The sequence below is a fragment of the Salarias fasciatus genome, chromosome 20 (assembly GCF_902148845.1).
Source record: "Salarias fasciatus chromosome 20, fSalaFa1.1, whole genome shotgun sequence".
Taxonomy (NCBI): domain Eukaryota; kingdom Metazoa; phylum Chordata; class Actinopteri; order Blenniiformes; family Blenniidae; genus Salarias; species Salarias fasciatus.
This window is the reverse complement of record NC_043764.1, coordinates 15,279,351-15,296,448: the sequence shown is the minus strand read 5'-3', so window position 1 is coordinate 15,296,448 and position 17,098 is coordinate 15,279,351. Positions and strand designations below refer to the sequence as shown.

At 41.2% G+C, this 17,098-nt stretch overlaps 1 protein-coding gene across 1 annotated transcript; it reads left to right on the top strand.

Moving 5' to 3' along the window:
- Positions 1-574: 574 nt before the first annotated feature.
- Positions 575-7,186, top strand: LOC115407851 (toll-like receptor 9). The gene is made up of 3 exons (XM_030118377.1): positions 575-676; positions 862-3,882; positions 5,928-7,186. The coding sequence occupies exons 1-3, from the start codon at positions 674-676 to the stop codon at positions 6,132-6,134; spliced, it is 3,231 nt and encodes a 1,076-aa protein (XP_029974237.1). The 5' UTR covers positions 575-673; the 3' UTR covers positions 6,135-7,186.
- Positions 7,187-17,098: the final 9,912 nt, after the last annotated feature.

The window sequence follows — 17,098 nt, the reverse complement described above, 5'->3', positions numbered from 1 at the left end:
CCACCTCGGTCTGCTATTGGGTCTCCAGCCTGAGCCAACTGACACAGAGTGTGTTTGATTTTGAAAATTATAATTGTTGTTAAAATTAAAATTTTTATTTTTTATAGTAACAACAGTGTTTTATGCCCCAGCAATGTGCACTTATTAAATTGCATGACAGTACTGCCTGCAGTGCTGTGCTACTTTCCACATATGTCAAACTTACGGTCAAACGGTGTCAAAGTCAGACAAACATCCACACAAAGTGAAATTGATTATTGTTCAGAAGAAGTGGTGATATTATTTCATTTTTCTCAGAGTAACCTGAATAAAGGAAGTCTCCCAGTTTTGTTCACTGACGGAAAATCCCCTGATTTTTAATGTAGTGTCTGTTTTGTCATGAAATTATTTCCAGGTTTTTGGGGCATTCTGAGCGGGTGTCTTGTGTGGACTCCACCCTCTTCTCACCATACTTGAAATTGATACCCCCGAGGATTGAAACCAGCGTCACATGGTTTGTTCTGCAGCTGTTGTATTTATGACGTCACTGTTTCACTTCTGTGTTTAATAATTCAGTTTCTTCGTTGCAGCAGACTTTTCAGAACTGTTTTCAACAGTGGTCTGTACACCTGGGCTAAAAGTCACTTTTCATCTTTTCCTTCATCTGCATTTTGAGTGTCTTTCTCTCGCAGCAATGGTGAGTAAACCTCCAACATTCACTACTATTAGAGAAGTCAATTCAAACAGATATTGAATAGAAACCAGTGAGTTAATTTTCGGTTGTGTGACTGTATTGCAAGTGAAATGGTTTCTTTAGGGAGGATAAAGCATCTTTCAGCCATTAATTGAGTAATTTATGCAAATTTGGTTCTGTCTTTTCAGGCTCTGGTCAGAAATATCCTCATTTTTTGTCAACTTCTCCCTTTAATGAGGACCATAAATCTCAAGTTTTTCCCATGTGATACTGATGAGAACGGCACATTTGTTGACTGCAAAGCCAGACCGCTAACCAGAATCCCCTTCATTAAGGCTGATTCTGTGGGATTAATTGATTTGACTCAGACAAAGATCCACCAAGTGCAGGAGCATGCTTTTGATGGTCTACCAAACCTACACACCATTAAAATAAGGGGAAACTGCCAACCGGGTAAACTGAGAGCCCTGACCAACCACCACTGCAAAATGGTGATCAACGAAAATGCATTCAAGAGCCTTCAAAAGCTAAAATATCTATATCTGTCGGGAAACAGCCTCACCTCCATACCACGGTTGCCTGAAAGCCTCAAGGTGCTTGATCTGCAGAACAATTGCATCTTCAATATTAGCCATCACTTAGGTACTCCACATCTGGAATCGCTCTTTCTTTCAAGTAACTGTTTTTATGCAAACCCCTGTAACCAGTCCTTTTACATCAGTGAGGAGGTTTTCAGAAAGCTGCCAAAACTCAAACATCTTCAGTTAGGATACAATAATTTAACAGCTATACCAAAGGGATTACCACCTTCATTGGAATACCTGGATTTGAGAGAGAACACAATCACGGAGGTTGCAGAAGGAGCGTTTTCCAACCTGACTCACCTCAAGCATTTGACCTTGGAATGGAACTGCCAACGTTGTGACCATGCAGCTAGACCTTGCTTCCCGTGCCCAAATAATCTCCCCCTATTGCTTCATCCAAACTCATTGTTTGCAGTGAACAGCTCTCTCTCTTACCTGAGCCTGAGGGGCAACTCTCTGAGAACATTCCCACAGGGGCTTTTCACACCTTTAGTCCATTTAAAGAGATTGGACATCTCTGACAACCTCCTGGCATGTGCAATTCAGAATGGGACCTTCTTTGGAGAGCTCAAGGGTCTCTTATGGATCAGTCTTATCTATAACTATGAGCCATTGGTCACGTTTCAGGAACTGATTCTGTCCCCACATATTAGCAAGATGTCTAGTCTCCAAGAAATTCTTTTGACTGGTAATTTCTTTCGCACCCTTTCAAAAGAGAGCCTCAAAGTCCTGTCTGAACTTCGAAATCTGACCAAAATTGAACTAAGAATGAATTTTATTAATTCTTCTGACTTGATTTTTGTCAAAGAATTACAGTCTCTGATATTTATTGACCTTTCTCAAAACATGCTTACTTTCCTGCCAAGCTGTTCTAATTCCTCATCTCAGCTTGTGACACAGGGAAGCTGTCACACCCAAAACTTGTATTCAGGAAGTTACAATGACCAGCCACTTATTTTCAGAGAACGAGAAGTGTTCTCTGACAAGTGCAGTGTAGAAAGGAACGTCTGGGAATCAAACCAGTCGGATGCTCTGGAAGTATTGGAGGACAATATGTCAGACATTCCTGCTGATGTCTGTAATGGATCCTCTGTGTGTACAATGTGGGACTTTAGAAATCAGTTTTGCCAAAATGAGCTGACGTTGGACCTCTCTCAAAATGATATTCTCTCCCTTAACAAAGACATGTTTTTAAACATGGAAAATGTTGTTTGTTTAGACCTTTCTTTTAATTACATGAACCAGGCAACAAAAGGAGGACTATTTATTAACATGAAGAAAGTGATATTTCTTAATTTGGCATATAACAGGCTTGATTTGTACTATAAGGATGCGTTCCGTGAACTCAAATCCACTCTGAAGGTTTTGGACATCAGCAACAATGAATTTCATTTCAAAATGCGTGGTATGGGCCATCGTTTAGAGTTCCTTCAGAATCTGATCAACTTGGAAGTCCTCAGTCTGGCGAACAATGGCATCGGGATGAGAGTAGATCAACGATTAATCAGCAAATCACTGAAGTACCTCTACTTCAGTGGAAATCATCTCGACTTATTGTGGCAGTCTGAAAACAAGTACAAGTACACTCATTTCTTCCAAAACCTGACAAACCTCATTTACCTGGACATCTCCAACAATCACCTGAAGTCTGTCTCTCCTGAAGTGCTGAGTAACCTCCCAAGAAGCCTGGAAGGCCTCAGGATCAGTGACAATATGCTGGATTATTTTCCATGGCAGAACATCTCGGCACTCGGCAGTCTGCGTCATCTGAACTTGAGTCAAAACTTTCTCTGGTATTTGCCTCCAAATGGAACAGAATTTGGAGCCAATTTTTCTGTCCTGGACCTCAGTCACAACCACTTCAGTTTCATTCCTGAGGATTTCTTCAGTACGGCACATGCCTTGCAATATCTATATCTCAGCCACAACCAGATCAAAGAGTTGAATCATCATTTTCTCCCTGCCCTCTTTAAAAATGGCAGCAGTCTTGTGAATCTCACCCTGCATGCCAACCCCTTCAAATGTGACTGTGACACTTCCTGGTTTGCTGACTTCCTTCGTACCACACCGATAAAAATCCCTTATTTGACCACTCATGTGCATTGTGAGTTTCCCGAGTCTCAGCAGGGTCAGAGCATCCTGTCTATTGACCAGCGTTCCTGCCAGGACATTTATGGCAGCTCGGCCTTCCTCATTTGCTCCTTCTTGACTGTGATGTTCACTGTTCTTCCTCTGTTGAAGCACCTCTATGGCTGGGACATGTGGTATTGCATGCAGGTGCTGTGGGCAGGACACAAAGGCTACTCCCAGCTGGGGGGTTTGAATTCACAATACCTTTATGATGCCTTTGTGGTGTTTGACACAAACAACCAGGCTGTGAGGGACTGGGTTTACAATGAGTTAACCGTTCATCTGGAGAACTGTGGCCACAGGAGATTCTGTCTCTGCTTGGAGGAAAGAGACTGGATCCCTGGACTTTCCTGCATTGACAATCTCCACAATGCCGTCCACAACAGTCTGAAGACTGTGTTTGTGCTGTCGAGAGGCGCTAATGGAAGTGAAGCGGTGCCTGGAGTGATTCGCCAGGCCTTTTTCATGGTTCAGCAAAGGCTTCTGGATGAGAAGGTGAGTAGAAGTACCTTTTCTGTTTTCATGGTTTTTTTTATGGTGCCCATCTTCATTTGTTGTATTTCCTCATGTCAATCACTACTCAGCAAAGGTAACTTTTCATCTAAAATCTCTGAAGTGGTTTCTTTCAACACTGGAAAACAGAAGAAAAAAAAAAATCATCCAATGAGCAGATTTACCAGTGGTCTTTCGCGATTGTGTCTTTTCTTTGTCAGAGCTCTTGCTGCTGTTCTGCTCATTACTGCTGCCAGACACAACATGTTATTCCTTTTCAGTAGATTTCTACGGAGCCCCAAAGTGGACATGGATGTACTTTTATTTTTTATTTTTGTTTTACATGCTCACTTAAAAGTATTCAAATTTTTAGTGAGCGCGTAAAGTTGTTCTATGTGTGCAAATAACGGTAATAAAACTTTGAGCAAGTGAGCACGTAAACATTATCAAGAAGTACATGGATCTGTTGAGTCTGGTGAAGTCAGCTTCATATTCATAGATCCGGACTTTCAGTCTTAATAACCGTTGAACAAAATGTCATTGAAAGACGACACCTGTTCCCCATTCAATGATTTAAACTCACTTAAAAGTTTCAGGTTAGCACATAAAACTCCCTAAAAAAAAAAAAAAAAAAAAAAAGCTGTGCGCCCTTAGGGGCGCCATAGATTCCCGCTTAATTAAATTTTAAATATTATTTCTGTTTCTTTATTTTTGTTTTACAGTGTATTGATATTTTTACCTGGGTTCAAATCCTGGCTTGGGCCTTTCTGTTTGGAGTGTGTGTGGATTTTCCTCCGGGTACTCTTTCTTCCTCCGGTCCAACAATTCATGTGAGGATAACTGCATACCCGTCAAGTGATACGGTTTCACCGTATTTTAATATCGGGTAAATGCAATTTCAGCAAATACGGGCATTTTGCCATTTCTGGATGCCAAAAAGAAAACTATACAGAGAAAAAAAATTGAGACAACCCAAAATCAACTGAACAGTAATTGGATGCCTGGCTGTCAGTCAAGTGCAGGTTTGTGTGTTTTTGATTGGTCGGGAGGCGGGCTTTGTGTCTGCCATCGTTTTGATTGGTTCAAGGGAGAGGATAGAGCGTTTGTTTTGTTCATGGGGAGGGCAGGGTGAGGGAGAGAAGATGGGTTGGCGAGGAAGTCCTGTGAAAGCCGGCCGGTGCCACCTGTTCCCGAGTCCTGAGCTGTGAATTGTGGTGGATCCACTGAGGTGCCAACTGAACATGGACTTATCGTACGATATGCACCGACTGAAGATAGCAGGGACTTTTAAAAACTCTATAACTCCAAGCACTCATATCGAGCTGACCTATATTCACAATTATTCTAATTGTGTGCTTTTAAATTAAGCAATCTACCTCATGTAAATTTGAAAAATATTTTTTTCTATTTATTTTTATTGATTTATTATTAATATAATGTTTGTGCACCTTGAATTATTATTTTCACATTACCAAAAAGTTATGGCTCAAGATTGTGTCCATATAATTGTACATTTAAATAAATATATTCATTATCGATCATGTTGCAATTTTTGTTGTTTGTTTTTGCTTCAGTTTTCTTTCATCTGCCGATAAATACAGTTTTTAAGTACTCAGAACAGGTGTGAACCCCCCCACCCCCAAATAAGGGAGGCATGAGGTACACCTTGACAAGTATGTCGCTGGTGAGCCTCAATTGTCCCTGTGGATGAATGTGGATATGTGTGGTTTTGCCCTGTGAATGAGTGGTGACAGGTCCAGGGTGTGATCTCTCCTTGCCCATGAATTAGCTGAGATCGGCTCTCGCAGCCTACGACGCTGAACAGGATAAGATGAATGAATGAATTATATTTTTGAGCTTGTATGTGCCTCCACAGCATTTTGGTGGGTCAAGCTGTGCTGTTCACCATGAAATATTTTGTAGTGATGAAGGATAAGCAAGTATTTGCCAGTCGACCTCTGAAACCTTTTTCTCAGAGCTGCTCGACAATATATCATTTCTGTTCTGATTCTATTTACCCTAACTGATATTATCTCTGATTGAACCAGGTAGATGCAGCCGTGCTGATCCTGTTGGATGAGATGTTTCCCAAACTGAAGTATCTCCAGCTGAGGAAGAGGCTGTGCAAAAAGTCTGTGCTTTCCTGGCCAAGACATCCAAGAGCTCAACCACTGTTCTGGAATCGGATGAGGATGGCACTCTCGTCAGATAACATCAAATTCTATGACAACAAGATGAGTGAAAGTTTTCTTTAGTCCCCTTTTAATTTTAAGGAAATTTTAATGGTGGATGGAGGAAGAGTGCGTAACAATCTGGGAAGATCAATGGAAATGTAGCCCCCTGGCCTGTTGGAGGAACTGTGGAAAGACAAATGCTAACCATTATGGCTTTTAGGACTGCAGGGTTATTAAAACTTAATGGAAAGAATACATGATGCAATACAAGAAATTTTTGCAAGAATTTAGTTACAGGAAAAAATGGCCCTCATGAGAAAATGCCGACATCGAACATGTGGATAGATGTCACAATGGACATTTACAGAATGGAGAGATTAACTGCAGACGTGAATTACAAAAACGACTTGTTTGATTCACACTGGAAGAAATGGATAGACTATATAACAGTCTTCAGGTCAGACTTTAACTCTGTTAACTCTGGATAATATTGTTTGTCTAGCAATAATCGTACTTCACTCCCTTTCTTATGTTTTTCCTTATTTATGTTAATTTGTCACAAAAACATGGACATTCATATGGATGCTCATATATGTTAATGATTACATACTGTATGTAAAACAAAAAAAGAAGGAATTTTTATATCTTGAAATTTTAACCACTTTTGACACATTTACCCTTTGACTGACAACATGACAGATAAAGTCACATTCAACAATGCCTTGAGATGTGTATGATACAATCTTTTTTCTAGAAGCATGGATATTACTTGTTGTTGTCCTCTTTTTTTGTCATGCAAATTCTTGTATTGCCATTCTTTGTCCCTGCTTTGTGAAATATCACTGTGGATAAGCTTCTTTTGATAAAGTGTTGAAAGTGGTCTTTTGATCCTTTCCAGGTAATTGTTTTAATGATGATATTGAACCAGAAAAATGAAGTTCACTTGATTTCACCTGAGTAGCTTTATTTCATATTTATTCCAGTAAAGTAGTGAGACTTCAAAACAAGGCCTCTCACACCTGAAACTTTCATTTCCCTGTACATAAATGTTAGAAGGAAATGAAACAAGAACACTCTTGAATGACCTCCAGTCCAAGAAGAAAAAAAAAAAACCAACCAAAAAACAAAAAACACCAAGGTGGATTCAAGTAACATAAAGCATTGAGAAGCATGAAACAGGAAGATATCTGAGAAGACCTGATGTGTGAATTGTGCTGCACATGTTCTGTGACACACATGTTCATGTATTTTAATCTGCTGAGACCACAATTTTGTTTTTGTCTCATGGTCTGGAAAGTACAATTAACTTTCAGCATGTGAAGGAAGCTTGTTTTTTTTGTCAGTTCTCGTGAACAGAACAGGTGCAGAAACTAAAACATCACTTCAGAAAATATACGTTTTATTTTGACGTTTTGGTGTGATAAAATCCTGTTAAATAGTTTTAGATTAGTTCCTGCAAGAATTCTAAATTGAATTTTAAATAATAATAATAAAAAAAGCAATCAAGAAAAACAAACGTGGGAGTTTCTTCTGCCTTTCATTAGTAGCTTCTCATTTTGAATGTAATCCAAAATTTGGTAACACTTTACTTGAAGCCCCCCTGCATAACACATTATAAGTACATTCATAAAGCATTATAATGCCATTATAACATGTGTAGCTGTAGTTATAAACATTCATAGATGATCACAATGCCAGGACCAAACCCTAACCCTAACCCTAACCCTAACCTTAATCCTATGCTGTATACTGCTGTATAGTGAGTTATAAAGCATTGTGATCATGTATTAGTGTTTATACTACTTATAATGTGTTATAAAGAGGGGCTTCAAGTAAAGTGTTACCCAAAATTTTTATAGTGTATTGAGACACTCACATAATAGAAGCAACAAATCCAAGCATTGATTTCTCAGGGTCGCTCTGATGAATGAGTAGAAGAACATGGTAACGTCCCAATACTTCATTTGAGTGAATGTAGAATTTAATTAAGTTTTAAGAAGTATTTAATACTCGTATTAACCATGAGCATTTTAATGCAACTGTAAAAAGCTCAAACTGATTTATCACAAATGTGTCTGTGTTGTGTGCGTTTGACCATGACTGCCAATGTGATGTGCAGCAGGTAGTTGCAAATATGCATGATGACACTAAAGCAAGGAGATAAAGTTTCATTCTGATTTTTGTTTCTATTTATTCAATTTAAAAGTGTTTCAACTGGCAACGTGTAAAGCTCTTAAAAAAGCTACACGAATTGTTGATCAATAGATCCAGCATTTTTCTCAGTGATGTATTGATGGACTCACCCAACAGCTGCTCTGAAGAGGTTTTTTTTTTGTTTGTTTTAATGAACCCTCTCTGCCAGCTGCCGTTCATGTGAAAGTTGGGACACACACACACACACACACACACACACACACACACACACACACACACACACACACACACACACACACACACACACACACAATCCTTACCGTTCGTGCACGCGCCAGCTGGGGGAGCGCCTGAGCCCGCGGCGGACCCGCTGATGGAGTGGCACCTGTCCGGTGAGCGAGGACGCGCAGCTCCAAGTCAGAAACATTGTTTGCAACAAACGAGGCGGCGTGTTTTTAATGTGTGTGGCAGATAGCGTCAGTGTGCGTATGAGCAATAAATGAATCTGCCGGGTCATGGTAGAATATTCGTTTGTGTCCAGACTGCGTGGTGCTCTTCTCCTATAGTTTGTTTACTCGCCCTTCCCTCAATTCTAATTTTGATTTAGGCCATTTCATGCCTTCTTAATCTAATCTAAGCTTCGCCAATAACACGAGGGCAACAATCAGTTGCTCATTATCTTTAATTTTAGTTGTGATAAGTTGTCAAAATGACCATGACCATGACCATGACCAGAGCTTTGGGTCATGACCGAAAGGACAAGATCCTGGATACAAGCGGCCGAAATGAGCTTCCTCCGTAGGGTGGCTGGGCGCTCCCTTAGAGATAGGGTGAGGAGCTCAGTCACCAGGGAGGAGCTCGGAGTAGAGCCGCTACTCCTCCACATCGAGAGGAACCAGCTGAGGTGGCTCGGACATCTGTTTAGGATGCCTCCTGGACGCCTCCCCAGGGAGGTGTTCCGGGCATGTCCCACTGGGAGGAGACCCCGGGGAAGACCCAGGACACGCTGGAGAGACTATGTCTCTCGGCTGGCCTGGGAACGCCTTGGGATCCTCCCAGAGGAGCTGGAGGAAGTGTCTGGGGACAGGGAAGTCTGGGCATCCCTGCTGAGACTGCTGCCCCCGCGACCCGGCCCCGGATAAGCGGTAGAAAATGGATGGATGGATGGATGGAAGTTGTCAAAATAATTCTTATGTTAAATGCCTCATAGTCAAAGCATTGCGGTGGCAGAGGCCTAAAACACAAATCCTATAATGTACATGCTCTTGGGGGCCCTCTGGTGGTCATGGGCGTCTTATGCATTTGTTTAAAATTTACCTTGATCCCTTGGGAAACATTGACATGCAGTTAAGGTCAATATTCTGACATATTTTGTTGCAATTCCCCTTTTCTCAACAGCCTCAGTGAACATGTAGACAGAAATGATTGATTAGTGGTGAAAAAAAATACAAGAACAGTCTGCGGCAGCTGCAAAAACAAGACCTTTATTCAGATTCAACAGACTCTTTGAGCTACTTGTGCAATTATTTATTAGTGAGCATCTTTTAAATACCGCCAGAGATGCAACAAATGGTTTGAGGCAGATTTCAACCCGGCCACTGCATCCAGGGGGCCCACTCTGTACATGGAGAGCCCGCCCTACCAGCTGAGCTGTGCAGCACCAAGAGCAAACAGCTCGGAACTGTAGAAACTCAGCTGATCCAGTTTTATTGAGGTTTCATTCTGAATTGGAGTCTGGACTGGCAGCCTTTTTGGAGCCAGCCCCTGGTGGACACTATGATATTGCAGGTTTTTGACACTTCCGGGTAGGCTTCATACATGTTTTGTCCGCCATTTTTAAAACAACAACAGACATCTGGTAATGTGCTCAAAACCGACCCGTCGGAGGATTGACGAGGCGTGGACATATGTGGCGGCCGAAAAGAGGATTCAGCGGGAGCTACACGGAGCGCTGCACCGGTACAGTGTACCGGTGTTATGGTTTCGTCGCTTACGGCCGCCGTCAGCTTGGCAAGCAACGGGAGGGATGGTGGCATGGCCTGGAACATGGCGGTGTTGAGCTGGTGAGTGTTTGTGACTTGAAATGTTTCTTAATGTGACTGGAGCAGCTGGTTGTAAGCTCACAAAGAGCAAACAAAGATCATTTGCGATAAGGTCGTGGTCTCCTTTGTGTGCAGGCAGCTGGTTAGTCACAGCTAGCTGATTAGCTGTCGATGCTAACTTCTCCCTCCGTTTGTATTTTGCTTTTTGCTGGAACTTTTCTGTTGGTCCTCAGCATCACTGCTGCCCGACAGAGTCAGGAGACTAGCCAGAATACTTCCTTCAACCAAGCGCTTCTGTTTGTGCATAAATATGTACAACTTGGCCAGCTGTCACCTGCAGAAGTTCTCTGATGACTCTGTTATTGCTGGTCTCATCTCAAATGATGACAGAGAACTGATCCAGGACTTTGTGGATTGGTGTAGTCAGCAGAGCTGCCTCCAAATCAACTCTGCAAAGATCAAAGAGTTGGTGGTGGATTTCCACAGGCGCTGTCGCAAACCCCCAACCGGTGAACATCCAGGGCAGGGACATTGAGAGAGTGCACTCGAGTTGACCTCAACAATAACCTGGACTGGTCAGACCGCAGCAAGGCGGTCTACAAGAAGGGCCAGAGCAGACTTTACCTGCTCAGGAGACTGAGGTTAGCTCAGCTAACATCCCTACTGGACAGGGTCTCCCACCCCATGCAGGACACCCTGAGGGCCCTGGAGAGCTGTGTGAGTGACAGGCTGCCTCCCCCCAGGTGTGTGAAGGAGCGTTACCGCAGGTTCTTCCTCCCTGCTGCTATCAGACTCTACAACCAGCACTGCTCCAACTAGACTAAGCACACACCACACACTCTCCTAAATGTCAAGATAGGCTAAATCTTAATCTATCGTGCGCAAACATCCATTCAGCTCCATGAAACTCTTGTGTATGTATCTTTTTGTTTGTCATGTTTTTCTATTATATTGTACATATGTGTCTGTCTTAAATTTATTTTCAAACTATATTTAGTTGATATCTGCTAGTTTATATCTGTTATTTAATTATATCTGTATTAAATTTGTATTTAAATTATATTTAATTTTTCTATCTATGGTTGGCTTTGAAAATTTTAACATATCTATTCTATTTAAATTTATTTTACTCTGTGGAACACTGAAATTACCCCCTGTGGGACAAATAAAGGACTTTCAATTCAATAAACACTTGAGCTTTGTGTCGCGTTTCTATGACGACACCACCACGCCAAGCCAGTATTACGTATAATATAAAACAACCAGGGCCAAGGGAGGCCAAAGCGATCCGTGCGGAGTAGGGCCAAGCGCGGACTCGTGGAAAAGCGGCATTGCATTTCATTAAACTCTCCCTCAATCAAGATGGGCCACCAGTAAATATTGTCCTCCAGAAACAGCCTGTTCTCCACTTTTGTTGTGACTTTTTGGTGTTGTGTTGTGGCATTTGCTGGTGTGTTGTGTCATTGGCCCTTCTGGGCTACCGTACTCATTCCCATGTACTCATCACATTTTCCAGCAGTCTGGATGCAGGAACCATTTGCACATTTGGTGTTGTTCTCAATTTAGTGTGTCAGCATCTGGGTATATGAATCTAAGAGCAAAACTATCCATGTTAATATGTTATGTTTCAAATTAAACACATATACGATCCAGATGTGATCCTGAGACAATGTACGAGAAAATGTACTCATATGTGAATGGCATTTCTCAAAAACAATATTGTCTCTCAAGGAACAGAACTTCATAGTATCAGCCATTCACCAGATGCTGCCATGGTTTCCTGAACAAGTCAATTTGCAGCATGCTATTATGGTATATATAATGAAAATCATAAGCATTTTTAAGGATGCTTACAGAAGCAAACGTGTTGAACTGTGACACTCAAATCTTTAAAACCTAGCTGTTGTGTATTAAAACTCTCCCTGATAAGTATCCTGCTCAAGCTTTCTCTTCATGCATAATGTTTTCCCTAGAACAACTCCTCGCATTCCTTGGTCCAGTAGGTAAGGACTTTCCCATAATTAAAAGAAAATTACATAATTAAAAACATGTAAGTACTGGGGAGTGGAACTATTTATAACAGTCAAGTTTTTTTAGTTTACTCATCCCTTAAAGCCAGGCATGGATCAAATGACTGTTCAGTAAATAATAAAGACCACATGGTTATGTTTTTAAAAACTCCTGGTTTCTTCATGCAGAATTAACACACAGCCCAGTGGAGGAGATTTAACTTCCTGCATGGAGGTGTTTTACACTTCTTTACTAACAAACAACAATGTTCTTTCTCATGCACTAAAACAGGACTAAACAAAATGTACTTTTTCAGGTGTGGTACACAAAGGTACGCAACTATCTTCTGCTTTTGGAGGTCACGTGACTGCAGATATGGAGTTGAAGAATGATTGCCCTCGTCCTTGTCTGCTGCCTGGTCCCTCCCCAATCATTGGTCGGGCCTGCTCAGCAAATATAATTTTTCTCCTGACAAGAGAAATGATCAAAATCCAGATGCTTTATCGTGGTTTAGTTTGGAACTGTCCATGGTGCTGAAATGGTTATGTCGGTTAATTTTTCTGCTTTCACTGTCTCCATAGACAGTTTTGTTAACACACTCTGCAAGGTAAAGGTAGCTATTGAGAATGAGTGAGTGACAGTCGGGAAAAAGGACACAGTTAAAGTAAAATGCAGTTTTGTTTTTGTTTGACACGAGGCAATTGTGGCAGGTCTGGAGCATTTTCCTATTTTGTCCTGCAGGGGGAGCAGTTTGTCTTCCATGAGGACTGGGGAGAGGCTTTAGTTGGGAAGAGCTGTCCAGTGCTGTGTATTTTAGACATCGAGGGTGACTTTCTCTCTGCTGAAGGGAGTCTCTGAAGATATCTCATCTAGACAGGTTGGTCCAACAGCTGTGCACACATATTTTATTTTGATATAGATTTCAGGAAATTTCTCCATCTGTAGGCATTTTGGGCTCCAGGAGACACCGGGGTGGTTTTCATCGGTTGGTGGCATGAACCGTTCAGACTGGGCCTCAAGTTCTGCCCAAACAGGAGGTGATCACAGTTACACACAGTCATTTAGCACACACTGGTCCTAAAACTCTGCTTTCAGTTTGCCGCTTCTGTTTCTTACTCCTGTTTCTGCTTTGGTGTCAGGTCGGCTTTGTTTTATGTCGATCTCACTGGTGGGAAGTGTGGGAAGTCAGTTCCTTTCACATTCCTCACATACTATCTGTAAATACACTTCATTTGTTCATGTCTACTTATCAGAGATATATATATAAAGTTTTAGTTTAGCACACTTGGGACTATAATCAAAAGTACATAAAAGCTGGCGACCCGGCCCCGGATAGGCGGTAGAAAATGGATGGATGGATGGATATATTAAAACTAAAATATAGGAAAGTATGAAAACATTTGTGCCTTATGTTTAAGTATACTTGCCTTATACAGTAACTGTGCTCATTGTGCCAATAGCAGCCTGTTGAATTCATTTTCACACATATTGGTTTCTTTGTGGTGCACTGCAATATGTTTTAAATCTTATTTTATAATCTATGCCCCAAATGGAAATTTGTCGGTCAGCTTGAGGTGAACAGCTGAAGAGGGTTCACTTTTGGATTTTTTTAGGTGTTTATGTTTTGACATCCAATATATTGTTGATTTAAATTTTAGTTGAGAAAGAAAATTAATATGTCCTCAGTCCTGACCATTACTTGATTTATGAATTCTTGCGTTTATATGTAGCTTAAAGAAAAAATACAACCATTTCATCTTCATGTCTACTTAAAATACAGTCCATCTTAGTATATTTTAAACTGCAAAAACAATCCAATCCAAAATGCACTGTCAGAAACAACATTGGCTTAGAAGTATATTATTCTTATACTATTATAAAAACTGATTTGAAGTATATACTTCAAAATATACTTTTATAAACTAAAAAGTGGACTTGAAGCATTTCACTAGAGCCTACTAGGCCTCAGCTCATAGAGTGGTTGTCTCTCAACTAGAAAATTGTTGGGTTAGATTCCCTTGGCAAATCCACATGTCGAAGTCTCCTTGAGCGAAACACTGAAACTTCATATAGTTCTTTCTGCTAAGGTCAGCACTGGGCTAGTCATAGCATAAACTTGCTTTCCTCCAGGTAAGATTGTTGCAGAAATTTGCATTGTTGCACTGTTTGAGGGTCGTTTGGTGCATTTATTTTAACTAGTGTGAATGGTGCGCTTTCTTTGCAGAGTCTGATGCTGGCAGCAGGAGTCTGCTGAACATAGAGAGAGACCTGTTGATTGATGGTCAGCTGCTCATCTCCCAACTGCTCTCCAAGTCTGGTGCCATCCGTGACTTTTAATTATTTTCTTCGAACAAGGAAATCAGTTGGGGAAGTCCATAGTGTGGAGAGAAGTAATTAGGGAGTGGCAGCTGCTTTGGGACAAGGAAGAAAGAGGAAGACACCTTTACAGCATACAGAAGGAAATGGGGAGCACAAGGATGGTAGGAGGCAGCAGGAAAGAGGAGTCAGCTATTACAAGACTGAGAATTGGTCACACATACCTAAATAGTACAAAGCATCTAATAGGGAGACATCCTACAGGACTCTGTGATACATGTCAGGAGCCAGAAACAGTGGAGCATGTATTAGTAAACTGCAGGAAGTATTATCAGGAAAGAAGGAAAATTATGACAGGATTAAGACAAGAAGGAATGGAAGGAGGAGGGATGAGGGAAATATTGAAGTGGGGAAGAAGTGGAGAACATTTGAGTACATTTCTAAGAGAAACGGCACAAATGGAGAGAGTATAAGAACAGAGAGGGAACGTTCAGCAGATGGCGGCAATGCACACCATTTGGGATGCAAGCTGCCATAAAACTCCAAGGAAGAAGAAGAAGAAGAAGGAAATCAGTTTTCTTTATCATATAAAATACATGTTTTCACATCACTTGTGGTGCATCATTGGAATTGTTTTAATTTTAAGGATTTGAAGGAACTGCTGTATCTTTTGTCCAGAGGGTGGGATTCCTTCCTGGAGGAGACTCCCAGTATGAACTGCTGTGGATCAGTTTGGAAGACTCTTAGAAACAGCCAGACTTTGACTGGGATATTCTGATTTTCACCCCTCCTCCAGAGCAAGACGACAGCCAATACCGTAAGAAAATGTTATTTGCAGTATCGAAAAACCTGGACACGCAATGTGAACTCAGTTCTGCTTTCATATAATTGTTAATTTGTTTCATAAAATACCACTTCTCAAAATGATGCGAAAGTAGTTAAGCCACAGGATTATGGGTCTGATGACTTCTAACCAGAACTTTGCTGTTGTTCTCCTTTATTTGATGCGCCTTGTTGCACAGAGTCTTTATAAAGCAAAAAGCATTTCAGATTTTTTTCAAGTCACATGGACTTGGAGAATACCGTAATTCAAAATTTTTGACGCTTTATTGTTTTTTGGGAATTTCTAAGATGGGATTTTTCATATATTACATTTCAGTATCTTTGAATATCTTAGTTTCAGTTTTGAAGATTTGCAATATTTAGCTCTATTTTTAAGATTTACAATTAAAAATAAGCTTTATGATCTTGGAGGAAAAAATTCCCATCTTGTCAATCAACGTTCAACAAAATGATCACATTAAAATTAGCATGCATTAAGGGAAAACAGTTATTTTTCTCTGAATTTAGCTGTAGTCCCGCTCGTGTATAACATTAGCATAAATCCACATGTGAGTAAACAGAAATGAACTTTTCCAGCTTGCATGGATTTTGAAGCATTGCTGATCAAACCAAAGGAGGTTAAAGATGACGTGTGTTCAGTCACAGACTATCACTGATAAGATTGGCGTCGCAGATAGAGGGGTTGCCATGACGATGGTGCCCTCAGCAGCAAACTGAATAATCATGTCCTGAGAAACCAAGGAGTGTGTTTCATAACATAACTCGTAGTCGACTAGTTCCTCACATTAATTCTCAGTGCCTTTCCTGTGACTCCTGAGCAGCTTTCCATACACACTGTGTGTGATTTGTTTCTTTCCTCAGGTGGTCCTCACTCTGTGATTGTAGCTGATTGGCTCCTGTCCTACTCAGTGCTTTGCAGGATGGGCTTTGCTGTGTTGCTGGGTGAGTCCCTTTCTTCAAAGTGGAAAGTTTTCACATGACTCCTGAAGACAGGAAAGGAAAAATTAAGATTTTAATTACATTCAGGCGGGTTGCGGTTGAAGCACTCAAAAAAACCCAAACATTTTAAATATTCAAAACGTAAAGAAACGAACAAAAACGATGGTTAATTAATTAATTTATTAACTGCAAAATTAACTTATTTATTTTGCAGTACAGTTAATATAACAATAAAAACTTATGATAAATGTTGAAGCTGCATGTTTCAGGAAGGCTCTGCAGCTCAGCACCGACGGGACATAAGTAGTGCAGTGATATCAGACAGGAGATCCACAGAAAGAAACAAGTGACACTATTACAAGCAAAAGTGTGCTTAATCATGGCATTTACAATTTAACCGCACATTCAGCATGTTCAGAGTACAACGCAGCTTTTCCTTTTCAAGGGCGATCAGCGTCTCGCTGCAGGCGCAGAACACAAGTGTCGGCCGGCAGGTGAGATGCGCCGCATGCAGGCGGTTTATCTGCAACTGTGTGGAGGTTTGAGGTGATGCTGGGGTCCCTCTCTGGCTGGTGGACGTTGGGGCCTCGCCGGACTCTCCCCGTTTCCAGATGACTCCTCATCGGTGACAGACCCTCATCTGCTGTCACCTCGAGCCCCCCTTCCCCCGCGCGCCAGGTCTTCCTCCATGCTCTGCTGCGCGCCTGCTCCCTTTTTTGAAAATTGATATTTTGACATTTT

Excerpts from the sequence above, each read along its gene's own strand:
- LOC115407851 (XM_030118377.1), top strand. Across the intron at positions 3,883-5,927 it reads AAAGGCTTCTGGATGAGAAG|GTAGATGCAGCCGTGCTGAT; the intron begins GTGAGTAGAAGT and ends TGATTGAACCAG.